This window comes from Rhamphochromis sp. 'chilingali' (assembly GCF_963969265.1).
Source record: "Rhamphochromis sp. 'chilingali' genome assembly, chromosome: 6".
Taxonomy (NCBI): Eukaryota; Metazoa; Chordata; class Actinopteri; order Cichliformes; family Cichlidae; genus Rhamphochromis; species Rhamphochromis sp. 'chilingali'.
In genome coordinates, this window is record NC_137933.1 from 12,422,565 (window position 1) to 12,442,105 (window position 19,541).

Here is a 19,541-nt window from a genome sequence, read left to right on the forward strand (position 1 = left end):
TTTGTTAAAGTTAAACTTTGCTGAACACTGATAGTATCTATTAAAGTTAAGAGCAGCGCTGGGACTTATCTGCTCTTGGATCAGTAGGTAAACACAGACTCGAACACGATCAAAAAGCAGAAACTGTTGGTTTCATTTTCTTGTTCCATCCAGAAAGTCCCCTCTTTCTTTGGCAGAATAAATGAAGCATTTTCATTCTTTAGCACATCCTCTTAAAGACAGTTTCCTCAAAACATCTGGGTGAGGCCCTTTTTGTTACCACCAACAAATGCATATCTGTTGTTTTTATAGGTCTGGGAATATCATTTGAGTCTCGCAGGTAGATGTAAACTTAGATCTTTTTGGCAGATACTGATATTTGAAGAAAATTACACTATGCATTTCTTTCTGTAATCTGAACATTGAGAGAAGCCTAGTCTGAGGTTCCCTCTGACTGAGGTTCAACCACATGACTCTTACTATACAATCGCTGACACTGAAGGAATGTCAGGATCTAGTTTGGTCAGCTTTTTACAACGTGAAGTCATCTTTCTGAAAAGTTTAGTAGGTGTATGTCATCAGTGCCTAGCTTGTTCAGGGCTCATACTGTTACAGAGCCTCAATATCACACATTTACTAACTGGGAATTTGTATGTGTTGCACTAAGGTGTGCGAGTTGGCACTGGACTGTGAACCCTCCCATTTGGTTTGCAGTTTTTAAAGTGTTAATTTGTAGATTTGACAGCTTCACAAAGCCAACTTTAGCTGCTATGTTTACTGTCCACATCTCGCAGGATTACAGTGTTAGTTTATTACTGTTTGCATCAGTCATACAAATGCGTTTGTCAGCTGTTTCTTTAAGCCACGACTCAGATCTCTGGCCTTACCAGAGTTATGACAGCCACACTAAATGCAGGGTACGCCTTCTTAACATTCATGTGAAGTTCAACATTCATTTTACTCAAAATGCTCTGCAAACAAGAAAAGGTTTGAGCATCATTTTTATAGCTTTCAAAAGAAAACCGCACGTCCGTATGGTAGTCACGAAACGTTTTTGTTTAAGTAAGTGCTGACATAATATGGAAGAGTTATTTGAATGCTACAATCATAACATTAATAAGAAAACAAGACTTTCATTAGCGCAAGTTCAAGAAACTAACAAGTACTTTACCTCGTTGGTTTTGTTAATATTTTATCCATTAAAAGATAATGTCATAGTTTCTTAGAATTGGTAGTTTGCCATTTTAAATACCTTTTTTATGTAAGCAGAGTGTAATAGGGCATGCTTACATGGGAATGCACGTTTATTGATGACTACTTGTAACACACATGCAGAACGTGCCAATTATGAGATTGCAAAGATGAGATAGAGGTAAGATCCTGGGAGCCAGACTATGTTATGCAGCACCACAAGCAACAAATATAAAATTATTTCCCCATTTTTAAACAGACCTACACAACCTTCAACAATACGCCCGGGGCCCCTCATTATTACAGGTGGAACGGAAGCCACATAAAACATGGTTATCGGCGACTCGTAAAAATAACTGTAAAAACAGATTAGCATGAGCTAGTGAAAATTAACAACTGAAGAAAAGATGATAAAGCCTTCTGTATTGGCTTTGAGGAAATTTAACATATCCTAAAAGGAAAGAAGACACACAGAGCAAGTGCTGAATGACTATATTAATAATTTCTGAACGTTTAAATCAAGCCAAGATTTGGAAGGTTTGCTTGTTTACAATGTGGGTAGTTTAGCAGTCAGATTTCCCATAAGTCTGCTGTGAAATGGTCAGTTATAAACTCTAGAGAGCTGTAAAGGACTAAATAAACGTTATTGGAATTGCTAAATAGTGCAGGTAGAAAAACAGTTTGACTGAGAACCACATTGTGAACAGTCAGATAATCTCCACAGTCTTAGCATCCGGCTCTAGGAATGCAGAAAATTCAAGTGCAACATACTGAGTCAAAACAACCTGAGAAGAAAAAATCCACAGTATCTGCTCAGCTCCTACAGTGGCTTATTTGTTTAAACTTGAAACCAGGCAGCTTTGGCTCAGGTGGCAGAGCAGGTTGTCCACTAATCACAGGGTTGGTGCTCCCATTCGTGTGCGAGTGTTTGTGAATGAGCGATAAAATGGCAGATCACATACAGTCCAATCACAGCTGACTGAACAAATATTAAAATAAGTAGTAGTATTCTATTTAATTCTCCAAGCTGTCATGTTGTGCTAATAAATGTCAGAGTTGGCAAAATAATGCAAATGCATAACACTGATTAAAGTTCAACTGCAAAATCATTCATAGTGGCACTAAACGGGCCAAATGTTGTTTTATTTTCATTATTTTGATTTGGATCAATTCAGAATTTACATTCCAAACTTTAATTGATGAAGAGACAGAAAAAATAAAATAAAATAAATTTTCCAGCAAAGACGTTAGTGGTGACGTTAAGAAAAAACATTGCAGCCTTTAATACATGTATTCGAATATAATTAACACAGATCACGCAACTACAAGGAGATCACTGACGTGTATGTATGTTTCTATCATACAGCTTCACTGGCATGAAACAAGCAGCACAAGAGTTACCGTTTGCCTGGCTATGATGCCGCATATGTGCAAACAGAAACAGCAACTCAAAAGCTCAACGCAGTCATTCTCAGAAAGAACTACTACAAGTGGTTGACCAACATCTTAACAGCCTTTTGGAGCCACCCTCTACAGTGAAAACACAATACTTCAGCAGCTTCAGCTAAAGTCTGCAGGAACAGTAAGGTCAGCTGAATGAAGCAGACATGCCACGCTTGCTCCGACATGTTCAACAAACCTGTAATTACAAGTGACCATTCCTTGCACCCAAATGTGCAGCACCACTCTGTCTCTTCAGTGTCTTAGAGACATAGTTCACCTTCAGCCCGGAGGCAACAGTGTAGCTTAGCAAGTGCAGCCCTGACCTTCTTAAGCAGATAGCTACAATTCCCCAAGCTGTTCAGACTCTAAGGCTAACAACAGAAAAGAGCAGTCTACTGGATCAATGCTCAATGGGTGATTGACCTGAAAAACTATTTTTGGAAGATTTTCTTAAATGTGAGGACTGCTGGGCACACAAGATTTAGCAACAGAAAATTATACGGGGGAGAAAAAAAAAAAAAATCAGCTCATGTAGTGATTACATGATTGTTAGCTCAACTAGTGTAAGCCCCGCCCCCTTTCATTAAAAAGTTTAATTCAACTGATGTGGAAAGGGGGAGTAAACATTTCAGTAAACAGGAAAAAAGAAGCTTTAGGAAGTGTGACTAAGGGATGCCAGCTTAGCATGCTAGTGGTCAGCTCATGAACAGTAGCTTACCAGCCAACCCTGTAATACATCCCTCCATGTCACAAAGACTAGAATAATTAGATTAATCTCAGCGTGCAGCCTCACGGTGTGAGCAGATCCCATCCATCACTGTTTAATCATGGTTTTTTTTTTAGATCTAATTTGCTTAATGTAACCTTAACAAATGGCAGGAAGATAAAGCTACTGGATGATTGTGGAAATCTTTATGCATTTCTTTTCCTTCTTTAGTCGAAGACTACGCGTACGTACAGCATTTCCTTTGGAAAGTGTACAAACCATTTTGGAGCCATACCAAAGCGGCTGCCCAGAAGTGAATGGTTGACAGAGGTCAAGTTTTCCTAGACTGTGTGGTAAATTGACTGTAACATGAGGATATGGCACATCAGCCTACTGTAACCTCTCCCTGTATTTAACTCACTGGTAAATGGCATGTTTGCATCCTGGATTTCTTGTTTTCCATTTACCCAAATAGTGTCAAACACTAGAGTCAGCGTCTGTAACATTTTGGTTTTGTGGTTTTGTTGTGTTTGCAGATGATATATGCAAATAATTCCTTCAAGCCCAAATGTGCTCACTGGTCCAGAAGCTGGAGTCGACCTTCGGATGATTTTAAAGAGATGGGACAATGACATTGGCTCATGTCATTATCAAAAGGCACTCAAAAAACTGCAGTATCTGAACATGATCCATATGAATACCAAGTTACCTGCTTCCACTTACTGAAATGCAATCTCAAACCCATTGGCTATAATCTAACAAAACAGTTATTTTTCATATCGTGTATGTACGCAAACAACAACCAGGTTGGTTGAAAACAGCAGAAATGCCAGAACAGTGAACAGAATAGCTGATGGATGCTCAGAGTGAGGTCTATTTACAAAATGCATAACATTATTATAAGAAAAGACTAATTTCTAATAAGGTAACGTGACTGCACTTCAAAAAAGGTCAAAGTTCAAGCTGTCCAGGGAATCTGCAACCTAACTGGTTGGCAGATGCATACGACCAGAAGGCTGTAATTTTAGCTTCTTATGCACTGACAGCAGTATGGTTTCAGGCCCTTGCATACCTTAACTAACTTGTTGTGCTCTCCGTTTCGACAACTGCTAATGACCAGGAAGCGGTGGCTCGAGTGTGGAACATGAGCTTCGGCCAAATATTCAGAGAGCCAGTTAGAATAGGAGGATAAAAGGATTGAAAGGTATAGATTCACAGAACGAGAAACTGAACTCAGAGAATTAAGGAGATACAGGAACAGGCGGCGAGAGACACGCGGAGAAGAGGATGTCGGCTTCCTGAAATCTTAGCTGTGGGAAAGTGAGAGCACAATAAAGGGAGAAGAGCGAGAAATGAAAAGGCAATGCTAACACCCAACTTGGAAAGACAACACTGTGGTGGCATTTATTTATTGCTACAGTTTCACAATTAACCTGATAGTTTATTATTTAATTTCTACAACTGAGAGCTTACGAATAGCACTGTCCTGAAACAAACAGGAGAAGCTACATTCTAGTTTCACATTAATGCTGAACAAAAAATGAATCATTTCCACTGAACTACTTCTTAATCTTGTTAATCCAGGTACAAAGTTCACTGTGACTGTAGGCAGCACAGAATAAACCTTTCAGAAAGGTAAGAGCATGCCTTTGGAGCTTAAAGACTACACCAAAATCACACCGTATACAAATACAAAAAGATTTCATGACATCTGATTTGCAAACCAGTCTGTTGCAGATACTGCTACTGGGTTTTACAGTGTTGGATGCAGTTTTCTTAATCAACAGCCATAACCTTTGAATCATGGCAGTGGTACACTGAGATCATTCAAGTAAGTATGGATGCTGCATTTCCTTTTCACTTACACTGGAAATGTAGGATGTACACAAATAGATTTTTTTTTTTTGTCATTCATAAGCTAAGCAGGGTTTTTTTTACCCACCCAAATAATAAATTAGCTTAGCTAGCTTCGCTTAATAGAAACAGAGCAATCACATTTAAAACAAACTGTAGTATACTAAAATACTGCTTGTTATGGCTCAATCACAGTTGGGGGGGGAACAAAAAACAACGTAATGAATGACAACTCAAGAATATCTTAAGAGTCTATAGATGATTATGTTTAGACAACAAAGGTGACAGACAAGTGGAACAGGTTACCATTCAAAGGGTTGGCTGATCGGACAAACTGCATGCATCGCCAGCTGATTTTACATCACACACTGCTAACACTTAAAAACTTGTGTCTTACAAAAACACTTAAGTCAATGTCATCAAAAATGTGCTTAAACAAGTCCAGGCTGGACTCGCTGTCCATGCCATAATTAACAACGACTGACGACCAACTCCCCTCACATTAACTTCAGCTGAGCGCCAACAGGTGACACGACTGCCACGAAAATATGTCACTGGAGGAAACGCCATGTGCGTTTGCTAAATTAAGAGCCTCACTTTGCTATGCAGGACCTATTCTTGTTGTTCCCTGAAGGAGAGAGTGGAGGGAGAAACCAGAGGAAGGAAATTAATTCAGAGCAGAGCGGGAGTCTCAAGGACAACATTATTAAAAAAAAAAAAACCCACATTGTACGCTATTGTGTGCTCTGATATCTATGGTCTCTGCACATTCTGCACCTTTTCACTCGTCACCATTTTAGCACACTGCATTTTAATTATTGTAAGGTGTGCTGCAGCAAATCCTAATCCATCCCGCTCCCCTTCAAGTTTCAATGTGACTTCAGGTTCAAAGAAAAACCAACAAATCCAAAGTGCAAGGTTAAGTCAAAAGCTTGTAAATGACGAGTGGATTTATTTTAATGGACCCTCGTAAAACAGGCTGAAAGAAACAGGAACATGGACTCTCTTACAAAAAGGTTATAGGTACTTTTTCATTACTATTAAATCTCTTGTGTTAGTGGCAACAAGTAATGACCATGTCACGTTTTTGATTTACCTTTTTGGATGATTTTCCTCAAAATCAGTCAGACCAAGTGACCTGTTCAACTGCAGGCTGCTCTGGAGACTTGATATTAAAAAAAGAAAGAAAATGCCACTGGGGGCCTCTATGAAAGCACACTAGAAAGAGTGGGAGTAAACAGCACCACTCCTCTGTTGTCGCCACAGAGAATTCCACTTCCTGTGTCCACTCCCCGGACAACGAGAGCAGCTTTGCGTGACAGGAAGGGCCGCACAAGGGGTTTCGACACAACAATACCATCACGCTATTGTTAATAAAGTTCCATTTCAGCTTTGCTTCTAATTTCATATTGATCTTTCAGTTACTTTATGAGCAGGAAACTCACTGCAACACAAGTTGGAACAAAAGGAGTTTTGAAGAAAAGTAGTTCAAGATTTCACATTGAGGACAAACAATGAAGCCACGGCTCATATACAGATTTGTTATATTCCAATTCAACCCTGTTTGCATTCACTTCAAACCAGGAGCAAGGGGGAAAGGGAGACAAAGCAAGTTTTTGAACAGAAAGAGAGAACACCAATAAAGGAGAGGGTTTTGCACAATGCAACAACCAGTCGGGATATTTTTGACAGCTGCAGCCCGCCACACAGTCGGGGCCGGTGTGATCAGGGTGTGAACTCTGCAATCAGCAGGACATCATTATTTTTTCCCCCACTAATGTTCTTTATTAGAGCATATGAGTGTAATTCCTCACATAAACACATTCCTTAGAAACCCATACAGAAAAATTCTGTAAAAAACAAAAGGATTCGTGAAATAATCTGTTCGAGCTTCATGCTCATGCTTCTGTTTCTAGAGTTCAGTAGGTGAGCTGGCCATGTTAGCCGATAGTGAAACACCTGCTTGGAAACTTGTCCATGCATTCAATGGACGTCATCCACAGTAGACGACATGATGGCATGGACTCCTCAGTTATCTTTTAGTAACTGTTCCTTTTTAAATGGTCCTTCACTCTGGGTTATGCAGGTGTAAGTAAGCTTTTCTCTGCCTCCTGCTCACATTGGCCTAAATCTGCTAAGGATAAGAGCATGTCTATTATCCATTCGTGTGCTTTTGATTGTTTCTTAACAAAGAACAGGATGAAAAGCACAGCAGTATACAGATATGTTCTGCCTGGTGATAAACAGACCAGATCAGCGTTAGTCATAGTCATAAAAGTAAATAAATGTGAGTAATGTTTTATTAGTGTTATCAGTATCCAGCACTGTGGAGGTTTTTTCAAGGAAGCTAAGGGGGATTTCACAAAAAATGACTCGACACATAACAAAATTGCAGAGATTTTCTACAGAAATTTGCAGATGCACACTTTTAAACATTCCTGCTTTTGTTTTACTGAGGAACTTTCTACCTACTCACTATTTCAGGCTTTACAGACACATTATGGACCTGTAGGTGAAGAAATCTGTTTGCAGAGCCTACTTTGGCTTGGGCCAAAATGTTGAGTCTAAAACAAGGCCGTGTTCTTGGTCTGACCTCACGTTTATATTTTATTGTTTTAGAGGGTGGAAAAATGTTTTTCCTTTCAGACTCCATTCTAGCTCTGGAAATATCAATATCACCCCGCAGTTTAGATTTGGCCAGCGACAAAGGAAAAGTACACCACCCTACAATAAAAGGCGCCAGCCGGTGGAAGGTACATCATCAACAGCTGTTTGGGTTTTCGGTCTAACAGTTTCTTGGAAATCATACTACAAAAATGCTCATATGATCACTTTTGTCTCTCTTTTTACACCATTATGATTGGTAGAAATTTATGAGCTCAGAAAGCTACAGCATAACAATGAATGCCTGAAGTGAAACAACTGTATGACATGCATGGAAACATGCCAAGTTTCACTTGAAATGAACATGAAAAGAAAAATAAGTCCTTCTGGAAGAAAGCCGTTCCATCTTGTAGCCCATCTTGGTAACACCCTAAGGCATTTATTCAAGTAGTTTTGACATTCCTACCCAATTGAATAAAGAGAAAACCTTAAAAATCCTGGTACATGAATTAATTTTAACAATTTGCAATATGCCGAGTACTGTAACAATTTAGCAACCACATGTTGCAGCCAATCAAAAGGCAGCCACAGAGTTTTTGTAGATGTAACGACATTGCTTACTCATGTGACCGAACCGTTAGCTAGCTCTGAATTAGGAGGTAGATTTGTCAAACTAAATGTTTCCAGTGATGGATTTTTTTTTTTTTTTTTTGGGAGGGGGGGGGGGGGGGTGGATTGTAAGTTTGTTTAGCTAATATTATCTCAGGAAGGAGGTGCATGAGATGAGCACTCTTGTTTTTAGTATCCCCAAGTATTTTTAATTATTTAATAAAATATTGATATTTGGTGTAACAATGTAACATGTTGATCTCTATTAAATAGAATCACCAGTCAAATCTAATCTGTTATCTTCTCATATCTACTGGTCTTTAAAAAGTTCAGTAATAACTAATAAACTGGACAAAATGTGCTGGAGGCAAACAGCAGAGACAGAGGACGGGATATAGAGGAAGGAAGCAGAAGAGCAGCAAGATGGTGTAGGTCTAGGAGGCATCACTGACCCAGATTATCCACACTCCATTTCCCCCTCAGAAAGTCCAAACAGACCCATTCAGCTGCCCCTGGCCTCAGGGAAGACAGTGCTGGGAAGCAGTTAGGACACTAGCATGTTTCCTGAAGAACCATGTAAAGCACGTGATTCTGTTGTAAAGGCCAACCAGATGGTAGGCACAAAACATGTACTAAATAGGCACAGTATATATAAATACAATGGATAACAGTGTCACAGGCACTGGGATCTTGTCTGCAAACATAAACACACACTCTGAGGAAGAGATGCCAACAGGACTCATCTCGTCTTTCACAGCTGAGTGGAGATGAGCAATAATGACTGTAGCTGCTCAGAGAGCATGGTGCCAAAATGCCCACAAGCTCATCGCAAATCAACGGTGCTTCCTATTTTGGATACCTGTGATCCAGTCAAGCATACAAACAAAAGGATACAAATATTTAGTTTTTGATATTAAGTCATACCAATGAATGTGTCATCTTCATGGTCAATTAGATCAAGTCTAGAGCCAAACTACTCCTTTGTGAGGTGTTGCGTAATGATAAAGACAGGAGCCTTAAGGCCATTCAACACCTACACTGAGAGCTATTTCACTGAGAGACATCAAAATGAATCATGAAATACATAAGTGGGCATCAGCAATCAAAGGAAATGCGGCAAAGCCGCGCACCAGATCTGGTCAATCTGAAACCTCACATGGAAAAACATGCAAGCAAGTATGTCAAACTAATTACAAAAACTTAAATAAACAAGCGAGTCTTCATACCCTTCAGGCTTTAATAGTTTTTTTGAAGGGGTTTAATGGTACATGTTGCACCTTTGTCTAAATGAAGACGAGTTTTTTAGTTCTGTGATTTTTTTCCACCCTGAGATCCATTAAAGTTACAAACATTTTGTCACGGACAAAGTGAAAAAGCAATTTCCAAAATCGTTTATGCAATGGAAACAGTATACGCCTTCACCAGCTGATAGTAATGACAGGTCATTAAGTCCAACTCTGGGTCTGAATGTTAAGCATCATTCTAAGCACATCTGTTTAGCGTATTAGGAAAAAACATGACCTGTAATTACAGGGCGGTGTTACAGAGGCTCTCACTGTCTTCTCTGAGGATGGGGGATGGCTCCTGTCTTTCTGCCTTGAACAGACCACAGGCTTTTTTTAAATCTGAGCCCAGCGCTGCAGTCAGGGCTGCAGCCACCAGAGAGAGAGCGAGAACTTGCAGCGTGATGATAACGCAAGTTTGGTTGCAGGCTTCAAGGGGATGACGGAAGATGTCGGTGATACTCTCTAGAGAGGCTACGTATAGTGTTACGACCTCTGGGTTAACTGCACACACAAAGTGTTAAGAGAAACCAAGCAGAGTACCCTTCCAGTGTTAATCATTACTAAAACTGAGTTCACGCTATTAAAATTACTTTTTGGAAATGCTGGACATTTATTTAACAGCTTCCTTTTTTTCTTTCATTTCTTCAAATACCCCCTGACAGATCTGAAATATGCATAAACATGCATGGTCTTGTTTTATTTACTGCACTTTTGTAAATGCGCACGAGCACAGTAAAGCACGAGACACATGAGTTTGTAGACAAGAAGGGACAAGTACCGAGCCCCTACGGTGAAAAGCAATATATTCTCTGTTTATATTGGTCTACTGAGAAAACAAACTTGGATATATCTTCATATTCTCTGTAGAGTTCATCCCCTGTGATAAAAAGGATGAGTCTACAAAGAGGCTGTTACCCTTTGATTCTTCTGATGAAAGTCTGCAAAAGCCAAACTACCACCAAAAATAAAAACATGAAACAATTTGTGAGCTCATTCTGACCTGAACTCTCCATCCAAAACTAGGACAGCAGGCATTTAGAGGGTACTTTTCGTAGCTCACCTGCTCAGGAGAGCAAAGGTATTTGCTCCACTCAAACAGCTTCACTGATAAGTGGGCTCTTTCAGGCAGAGTGGAGGACTTGTGCTTTGTGGAGACAATAAGGACCCTGTAATCGTCTCCAGGGCGTCCAACTGGAGTCGTTTGACCACACCACTAAGCCAGCGCAGTGAATGTGTGTGATGAAACGCATCAGTGGCTAATAAGCATGAATGCAGGTGGGCGCCAAAATAAACAAGCAGGAACATTAAAGCGAACACCGAGGAGATTCAGTAGAAGTATCTCATTCTTTAATCATACATGATATCTAAGATTACATAAACTCTGCTTGTTGAGACTGAAATGTCAGGACAGGAGTACTTTAATCATCACAAAACTCTGCTTTTTATTTTCTTATAGACACACAGCCCCTCAAACTTACTCAAAATATACAAAAACTTTCTTATGTAAACAAGAGATACATGAATGTAGCAAGTTGTTATCCATACAGTTTATTATACTTGTTTATAATGACTGGAACTGTATTTTACAGCATATGAAACTGCTTACCCAATTCAGGGTCACAGAGGGGCCTGGAGCATATCCTAGCTGCCTAGGGTAAGAGACTAGGTACACTGTGGACAGGTCGCGAGCCTGTCACAGTGCCAACAGAGTCAGACATTCATTTGAATTCACATCCACACCTATTAACCTATAGTTAATTTAGAATCACCAATTCACCTAAGCACACTACCCTACATGTCTTTGAACTGTGGGAGGAAACTGGAGTACCCAGAGAGAACATGCAAACTCCACACAGAAAGCCTTCCTTCAAACCCAGGACATTCTTGCTGTGAAGCAACAGTGCTAACAACCACGCCACCAAAACTGCCTAGTGATCCGATTATAATCACTAACAAATAAAGGAATCATTGTATGTCTGTTTACTCCATCCACTCATCTGAGCCATTTCAAACTGGGCAGGTGTCAAGCTGGGGACACGGGTGAGTACCATACTGTAATTTTCATCAGTCAGATCAGGTTCAGACCCCTGCAGCTAGTCCGTGGGACAGAGCCTGGAACATCTTTGGCTAGGTATTACCATCAAATACATCGCCATTTATTATAGGCTCTTAAGGGGTGTCCACGCAGGAAGTAACTAGCAGATATGTGGTGACCAGAGACCACAGAAAGCTGTTCAATGATTTGAAGCAACAATGGGTGACGGAAAGAGGACGCGTTTCAAGTTTCTGAACTTCAAACGAAGCAACTCAAGCACAACTAGTTATTTTTATGATACAGCTGATTGACATAGGACAGGGTCGTAAATAGACAGCCGTTACCTAGGATGTCCATTAGCAGCAACAAAGCAACGCATGACAAGCACATCTTTTACCTGTGCATGTGCCCCCCCCCCACCAACACCACCACCACCTTTTTTTCATAAATCTGAGTTTTTGGTTACAGCTGTCATGTAAAAATAATCAAAGATTTCAGAATTACAACCATCGCTGTGTGCCAGTGAGTGTGAAACGAGGCAACACTTAAGAGCACAGTTTCATAGCTAACAGATACACTTAAGCATAATCTCACAGTAGCCTACATCATCTTCTCATTTACTGCGCTGATAACTACTGTAAAGATTAGGTAGCAGAAGAATGCCAGCCATTAGTGAGCATGTCTCGGACTGCATTCGAAATCCACCTTATCGCAGCCTGTTTGCTGTCTGTTACCCACGGCTATCTCCGCTCTTCCTCCCCTTCTGCCTCATTCTGACAGTGAACAGACTACTGTAAACTGCCAGGATTTCTCACAGATAACAACGGCAGTGTAGTGCAAAGACAGAACTTTAAACTTCATTTCTTCCTGTCCTCTGGACTGTCCAGCAGACCAGCAATAACAATTCATAAATCATATTTCTCTAAGGTTTTAATATTAAATATCCAAATCTATTGTAATGTTGTCTCCTTCTGATATAACAATATTCAAGGCTTTAAGAAAATGATAAACTCAGTCAGTTCAAAGTTTTAAGTGGTTTCGAGGTAGGACCACTCTGTAGGTGGACAGAATTGTGTAACATTACACAACAGCACATGCCTGGGGATTAACCATGGGCTCTGTCCAGTCCGTACCATGAGGCTGCAGGGGGCCAGGAGCTATTGTCACAGCTGTGTCACAACACACACCCACAAATCCACAACTTTAGTTTCCTGCTTATAGTCTTCTGTCATCATGCACAGGTTTTGCAGATATACTGCTGTACTTTGACAAAAGTAGAATTCTGAAATTAGTGTTTCTATGGGGCTTAAACTCTGTGTTTTGGTTTTGGTGCTCTAATTACAATTTCCACAATCCATCTAAACCTTAAAAATTCAAATAATAAATTAGGATGCAAGTGAGAATCCCTATTCACATACCTATTCATTTAATTTAAAAAAATAAACCACAAAGGTTTTGAACACTTTCTTCTCTGTCCAAAACAAAGACACAGAGGATTTAATTTAATTTAAGAGGATACAAAGTGAGCTTCCAGCAAGCCCAGTGCTGTTTGTTCACTCCGTTTTCCCATTGTAAAGGATTAATTAAAGAACAAGTTAGGCTTTTTTCAGATAAACAAAATTGCAAAGAGCAACACAATGCACTTTCTTCTCTCTCCATCTCACTCCAACTACTGTTAGCACCGGCGAATTAATGAGGGGAAATGCAAAACGTGGGGAAGCTGAGCCTGTGAGGCCAAAGCCACCCTCATATAATGGCGTACTAAAGAAAGGAGAGCTTTGTTCAGTGCAACACAAGCAGGTTCCTCTTTAATGACTTCATGTGCATGCCAATCACTTGCGCCACACAATCTCAAAACACAGCCACACCACTTTTCAGGACATGCCGAAGTTTTAAGCCTGCAGCATGTGACTGAGAGCAGCAGGTAATTCAGTCCAGCAGGTAACACCTCGGGGGATGATAACTGGGAGGTTATGCTAGAGTTTAGAGGAATGGTGCCCATGGGAGATCACAGGAGCTCTGGTGGATGAGCAAAGAAGTAGTCACAAGACAAAAGGGTTGTTAGTTCTACTCTCAAGAGAACAAAACAGCAGAAACGGCATCTATGAGCTAGTGGTAACTCATTGTTTTAATCACATCACAGTTACAGTCTGTGGGTGTTTAACAGCAGCAACTTTGTTGTTGCTGGTTATTAAGATCTGTGCATGGCAAAAATAAAACGTGTTACGAGGAGGTCTTTCAAACGAAAAAGGGCAAGGGTAAGTAAAGATTCGATCTTAGTGTTACGCAGACCCCAATGACATTTTGAAAGCCAAATAATGAGCTACTGTATTATTTTTTCAAATTATTTAATTTGCCAAAAAAAAAAGCTTTAAATTATACATAAAAAAACAGTCACTTCCCATCCTGTGCAGCTTCTGCCATCACTTTTGAGATGTGCAACTACTGTGAACTGAAAAATCCTCAGAGAGGCTAAAACTGTTCAGTTTCATTTTCCAAAGTTTCAATTTCAAAGGCACTGAGTTCAAGTTAGACACAAGGAGGAGGACCAAAGGAAGGCCACACACTGGCTCTTCTTATTGAGAATGACAGTCAGCACTGACTAAGTCCCAGACTGTAGCGATCAAAAGAACAGCTAAAACTTAGCATGGAGCAACCCTACTTGCATATGAAGGTTTGCGATTTCGTAACTCGAACCATCAAAAACTTAAAAACATTTCTTTAAAGTATTCCTAGTAAACCACAGACTGCCTCCAACAACAGCAGAGGTTAGCTCCTCTGAAGTGCTCAAATCTGAGCCCTAAGCTGCTAAATCACAGCTTCAATCTTTCAGGTGGCGTCTGCGAGACCATTCACTGCACACCGATGTGATACAAAACTGAGGCCGGTCCTTTAGAAATAGCAGACAGCGGGGTCTGTGGGGTGTCAGATGTCAACAGGGACCAGTTGCTGGAGTCTCAGCCCGGGCTTCCTCTCGTGCTGCAGCAGCTGTGTCTTCTCAGACCTCACATTCCTGCAGGACAGGCCCACTTTACCCTCATCACCTGTGCTGATCTGAGGGCAGGACAGGCTCTCAGGGGCACCTCACCCACAGCAACATGAATTTAAGTCATTTACCTTCATTCCTTTTTCTTTTTTTTTTAAACAATAATCATCTAGCACCAAAATGTATATTTTAAAATGATCATAGAAATAAAAGTCCGTTAGGAGCATCCTTTTTGCACAAATTGGATGATCTTCTGGTGACATTTGTCCATTCATAAAAACGGTATAAAAATGACTTAATGTAATCGGTAAGCACAGCAGATCAACTCACCAATAACTTAAAAAAAAAATTAGGCTATAGTCTCTTAAGGTAAACTATAGTAACTATACTATAAAATCGATCAAACCCACTCAGGTGCACTCAAGATACACAACCAGGCGATCCGTTGTAAAATCTGTCTTAAGTCAGCTCTCCATCCACAAACACACGCACACACACAGAGAGACACAATGCCAATGATTCAGCAGCTTCTTCACCCCATTAGACCTCCCTGTACAATTACAGCTGCTTTGCAGTGCATATTGCCTTCAGTGCATTATAAGCTGCTCTGTCTGACCTCCACTAAATAATACATGTAACCACTTACCCCACCCTGCCGCAGTAATAGCTCCCATTTCTGCAGGACCGTGAAAACATAATACCTGGTTTATGTCGCAGTGACATATTGTGTACGGTTTCATGTACGTATATCCTTATTTTTGCAGTATCAATCTTTGCATGCATTGGTGTTCCCCTATGTTTTTTGCAAACCTTGTTTGAGCCTGTAATGGATAAAAAACGACCCCTGTCAATGGTTTGAAGATAAAAATGAGCCCTTTGTAATTTGTATTGTGCACTATCACAAATAAAATGAAAGAATAAAGTAAATCCAGCCTGCGTTTGTCATGTTACATGTGGTTGTTATTCTTATAAACTGTCCTTCAGCCAGCTGAAGCTCTGGAGTAAGCACCCTCTGTAGTGTGAAATGACATCTCAGTGAGGAGCAGCCAGAACTTTTTACAGGCTCACATCACACACACACACACAGCTCTGACAGACTCCTCACTGAACAAAAGCACCGACTGAGCACCCCAAAACACACACACAACTTAAGTCTGCCAACTGAAAACAATGCTGCAAATGAGTGCAGGTCATAACGTTTCTTACGGACTACAACTGAATCATAGGTTCACTAGCAGCTTCAAGCCAGACGCCTATCGTCCCACAGCGGGGCAGCCCAACGCACCACAGTGTATAACTATCACTAAACATCACTCTTACCTCCAGACGTGAGCTGTAAAGTCAATTTAAAGTGGCACTCGAGTTTTCCCGTTTCTTGTCAGGCTTGACCGTGGAGCTACACACACTTGTAGCCACGCAAAAAAAATCACCCAGTCTCTATTTAATTCCCTGCATTCCCACTGAATTAATTTGCTTTCTTCTCACTCGCCTCACTTGCCTCTTAGCAAAGTCCTCGAAAGTCAACTCCGCGTTGAAAACCTACGCATTTTTTTCTTTTTCTTTTTATCCGAGCATGTTCGCAGTTTGAATCCAATTAAACGGCAGTTCTTCGCTGCTCGGTCGCTGAAAACTCCTCTCCGTCTTGCTAATCAGTGCGGCTCAGCATTGCGCGTTCACGCCGCTGATGGGAGGGGAGAAAACACGGAGGGGAGGGGAGGGGCGAAGCAACCGGAAGTACCCTGAAACACACAGGGCAACAGTAACCACACTGCACCTCTCGGTTTCCGATAATGGATTATAACCTTTGGGGGTCATGTTAGAGTTTAAAAAAAGACTAAAATGACGGAAATTCACTTGATTTTAAAATACGTGGTTTTATCTCGCCTTATTCGCTGTAAAATACAAAGAAAGACACTTCTCCTGTGCTTGCATGTAACGACACAGAATGTCAGTTTTTCAGTAACGCTCACGTGCTCATACCCCAATGCAAGGAGCCAATCACAAGCAAGCTTATCTCCACCCCACTGTCGCAAAATGTTACGGTCTTCTCGCCGCGATTTACGATAGTCATTGCAATGAGGGGCTTCACCGCTCGTGTTTTCGTGGTACTTTTAATTTGAATGTGTCATTTACAGGTAGGACACTTAACGGACACTGTGTATTTCAGTTTGGCAGCCAACGGTTAATGTGGCGCATGCTCAGTCTGCTATTTAACTCAGTTTTTTGGCTACGAGTGACGCTAAAAACTGTCGGTTAGCGAGCTCAAGCTAAAAACGCAGGCTCGATTGAGCGGAGAGCTGCCTGCTGAAGTAAACGCATTGCAGTAATGTGATGCTCCGCAGTGGATTCCCGGCCCAGCAAAGCGCTACTGTAACATCTCTGAAAATAACCTGATCGGCCAGTGCGCTAAAACGGCTCCAGTTAATGTGTCTGAGTGAGTAATAAAGCAAAGTAGCGAACAGAAAGTCAACAAGGATCCCAGAAACAGGCAGTCTGCTTTAGCTTCAGTGAAGTTTAACAGTTTGTGCGAGTTGCTTAAATGAACACAGACTGTGACTGCGTTTGAATCACTAGTCCAGGATGAGATCTGTGGAAAAAAAGCTTCATGTTTGAAACCAGTGTCAGGCTGTACTGGCCAACTGGCATCAGAATGAAGTGAATGAAGCCTTTTGCATTCTCTAAGAAACCCAAATGACGCCTTTAAATTCGTCAGATTGGTCCCCCTCCCTGAACCTGTTTCTATTCTGTGAAATTACTGCTCTGCTGAGTAGATGATCAACAGCTGCTAAATAATATTGCTTGTGAGATCACAGCGTCCTTAAGGTAGTATGTGCTGATTGGACCTATTTTAGAAAAGAGCAGTACGAGACAAAGAAAAGCAGTTCTCATATTAAAGAAAACACGAGCAGTAAATTTCTGACGAATCAATTAGCCGAACCCTAAGCATTAAAGCGTTTCTGTGTATTTTCAGATTGACACGCTCTGACTGCTCTGGAGGATGGATCCTGTAGTGCTCAGCTATCATGACAGCCTGCTGCGGCGCTCTGATGTCTCTCTACTGGAAGGACCTTACTGGCTTAATGACCAAGTCATTGGTTTTGCTTTTGAGTACTTTGCTGCCGAGCGCTTTAGAGTCCTGGGGGAAGCCGTTATCTTTATCAGCCCAGAGGTCACCCAGTTCATCAAATGTGCTTCCTGCCCTGATGAGTTGGCATTGTTTCTGGAGCCACTGGATCTTGCTTCTCGTCGCTGGGTCTTCCTAGCAGTGAATGACAACTCCAACCAGACCGCTGGAGGGTCCCACTGGAGCCTCTTGCTTTATCATCACAACTCCAACCACTTTGCCCACTATGACTCTCAAAATGGCAGCAATTCACTTCACGCACGGCGCATCGCCAGCAAGTTGGAGCCTTTCCTGGGCGCAGGGAGGAAAGCGCTGTTTGTCGAGGAGCCCTGCCCATCCCAGCAGAACAGCTATGACTGTGGCATGTATGTTATCTGTATTGCCGAGGCCTTGTGCGAGAAGGCCCGGGTGGAGGGCTCGCCACGCCTTCCTGTGCAAATGATCACCCCAGCCTACATCACCCAGAAGAGGGCCGAGTGGTGCAGACTGATCCAGAGCTTAGCTCAGAATGACCTCTGCTGCTCACTGTCTTTCCCTTAGCACGTCGATTGCCCCGCACTGTATGCAGAAAAGCTGTCACCCCACATATCTACTGCTGGAGAATCTGAATGCACTCCCTCAATACAGTATATAACTATATATATGAAATCTATTTCTATTACAGTCTCCATCATACTCCATTATCAAAAAAGAGTTAAAAACATAAAGCAATGCTTCAAATATTTAATGACTTCAGAGAACCATTGGTGTCGTGTATATGCACAGAAACAAAAAGTATGTAAACAAGAACACCAGCATGCCTATAAAACAGATTTTCTCCTGTGTACATATTGAGCGAGGACGTCATGGAAGAGGAGGCACAGACTTTTTTTTTTTCTCCATTTTCTGAGTTTGGAGCGAATGTAGAAATGTTTACACAGATTATTGCTCAGGGTCATTTTAAATGAACTGAATTGACAATAAGAATGTGCACATGAACTCTGGCTCCTACTTTTGTCACACAGTCATTGTGTTCGTCAGCTTGAACGTGCGTACTTTTAGTTTTTGAGATAATTTGAAGAATTCCTGCTGTATGAGGGCACCGACGTGCTGTGAGTGTTTATGGAACAAAGGGCAGAGTTGGGTGGTGGAATGTATCGAGCTCACTGTCTGTCGAGCTAATAAATGTGACTCTTGTCACATTTTTGTTGACACAGTGGTACAATTATTTATTGTTTTTAATTTTCTTTCTGTTGAAATTGAAGTCATTTGATGTCAGAAAAGTGAACTGCACGCTGGTTTACAGGCGGTTACATCACTGAGGAAATGACATTTGCAGATTTACTGAATTTTAAATGTGTGATTTGTAGATTTTTATTTTAACCTTCTGTGTTATTGATTGCCGAAGTGTTGCAAGCACTATACGCAGGGTATCATAAAATCTGGCACCCAAATGTTTATCTGCTTTTGAATACCTTAAGTTTTAAATGTTCCTATTTTGCTCATTAGTTGAGTGTTCCTTGGTAATGGATGATGACATGAATCAGTATCTTGAAGAAGTGCACTAACAGCAGTAATTTAGTACTCAAAGTGGAACAAAGCACAATATCCAGGTTGTTACATTCAGCAGTTAAAGGCCCAGCAGACTTTAAGAAAAACTAAGCAGAAACAATAAGTGGCAAAATATTAAGACTGTATTCTAATTGAAAAAAAAAAGTGGCTTTAATGTGTTTTTTCCTTATCTT

At 41.0% G+C, this 19,541-nt stretch overlaps 2 protein-coding genes across 10 annotated transcripts in view; one reads left to right on the plus strand and one right to left on the minus strand.

Moving 5' to 3' along the window:
• Window positions 1–16,378, minus strand: part of myo9aa (myosin IXAa) — a 100,347-nt gene extending 83,969 nt beyond the window's left edge. For 7 of the 8 annotated variants that reach the window (XM_080884979.1, XM_080884977.1, XM_080884978.1 and 4 more), the window contains exon 1: window positions 16,014–16,378. The gene's annotated coding sequence lies outside the window, so the exon portion shown is untranslated. The remainder of the gene's footprint in view (window positions 1–16,013) is intronic. The other variant, XM_080884974.1, reaches the window with a different exon arrangement.
• Window positions 16,379–16,716: 338 nt separating this feature from the next.
• senp8 (SUMO peptidase family member, NEDD8 specific) lies at window positions 16,717–19,498 on the plus strand. Of its 2 annotated transcripts, none has more exons than XM_080884987.1 (2): window positions 16,717–16,828; window positions 17,665–19,498. In XM_080884987.1, exon 2 carries the CDS (start codon window positions 17,692–17,694, stop codon window positions 18,355–18,357), a length of 666 nt encoding a protein of 221 aa, XP_080741113.1. In that variant the 5' UTR covers window positions 16,717–16,828; window positions 17,665–17,691; the 3' UTR covers window positions 18,358–19,498. The 2 variants fall into 2 exon arrangements, with proteins under 2 accessions (XP_080741113.1, XP_080741112.1); XM_080884986.1 differs by having other exon boundaries at window positions 16,734–17,127.
• Window positions 19,499–19,541: the final 43 nt, after the last annotated feature.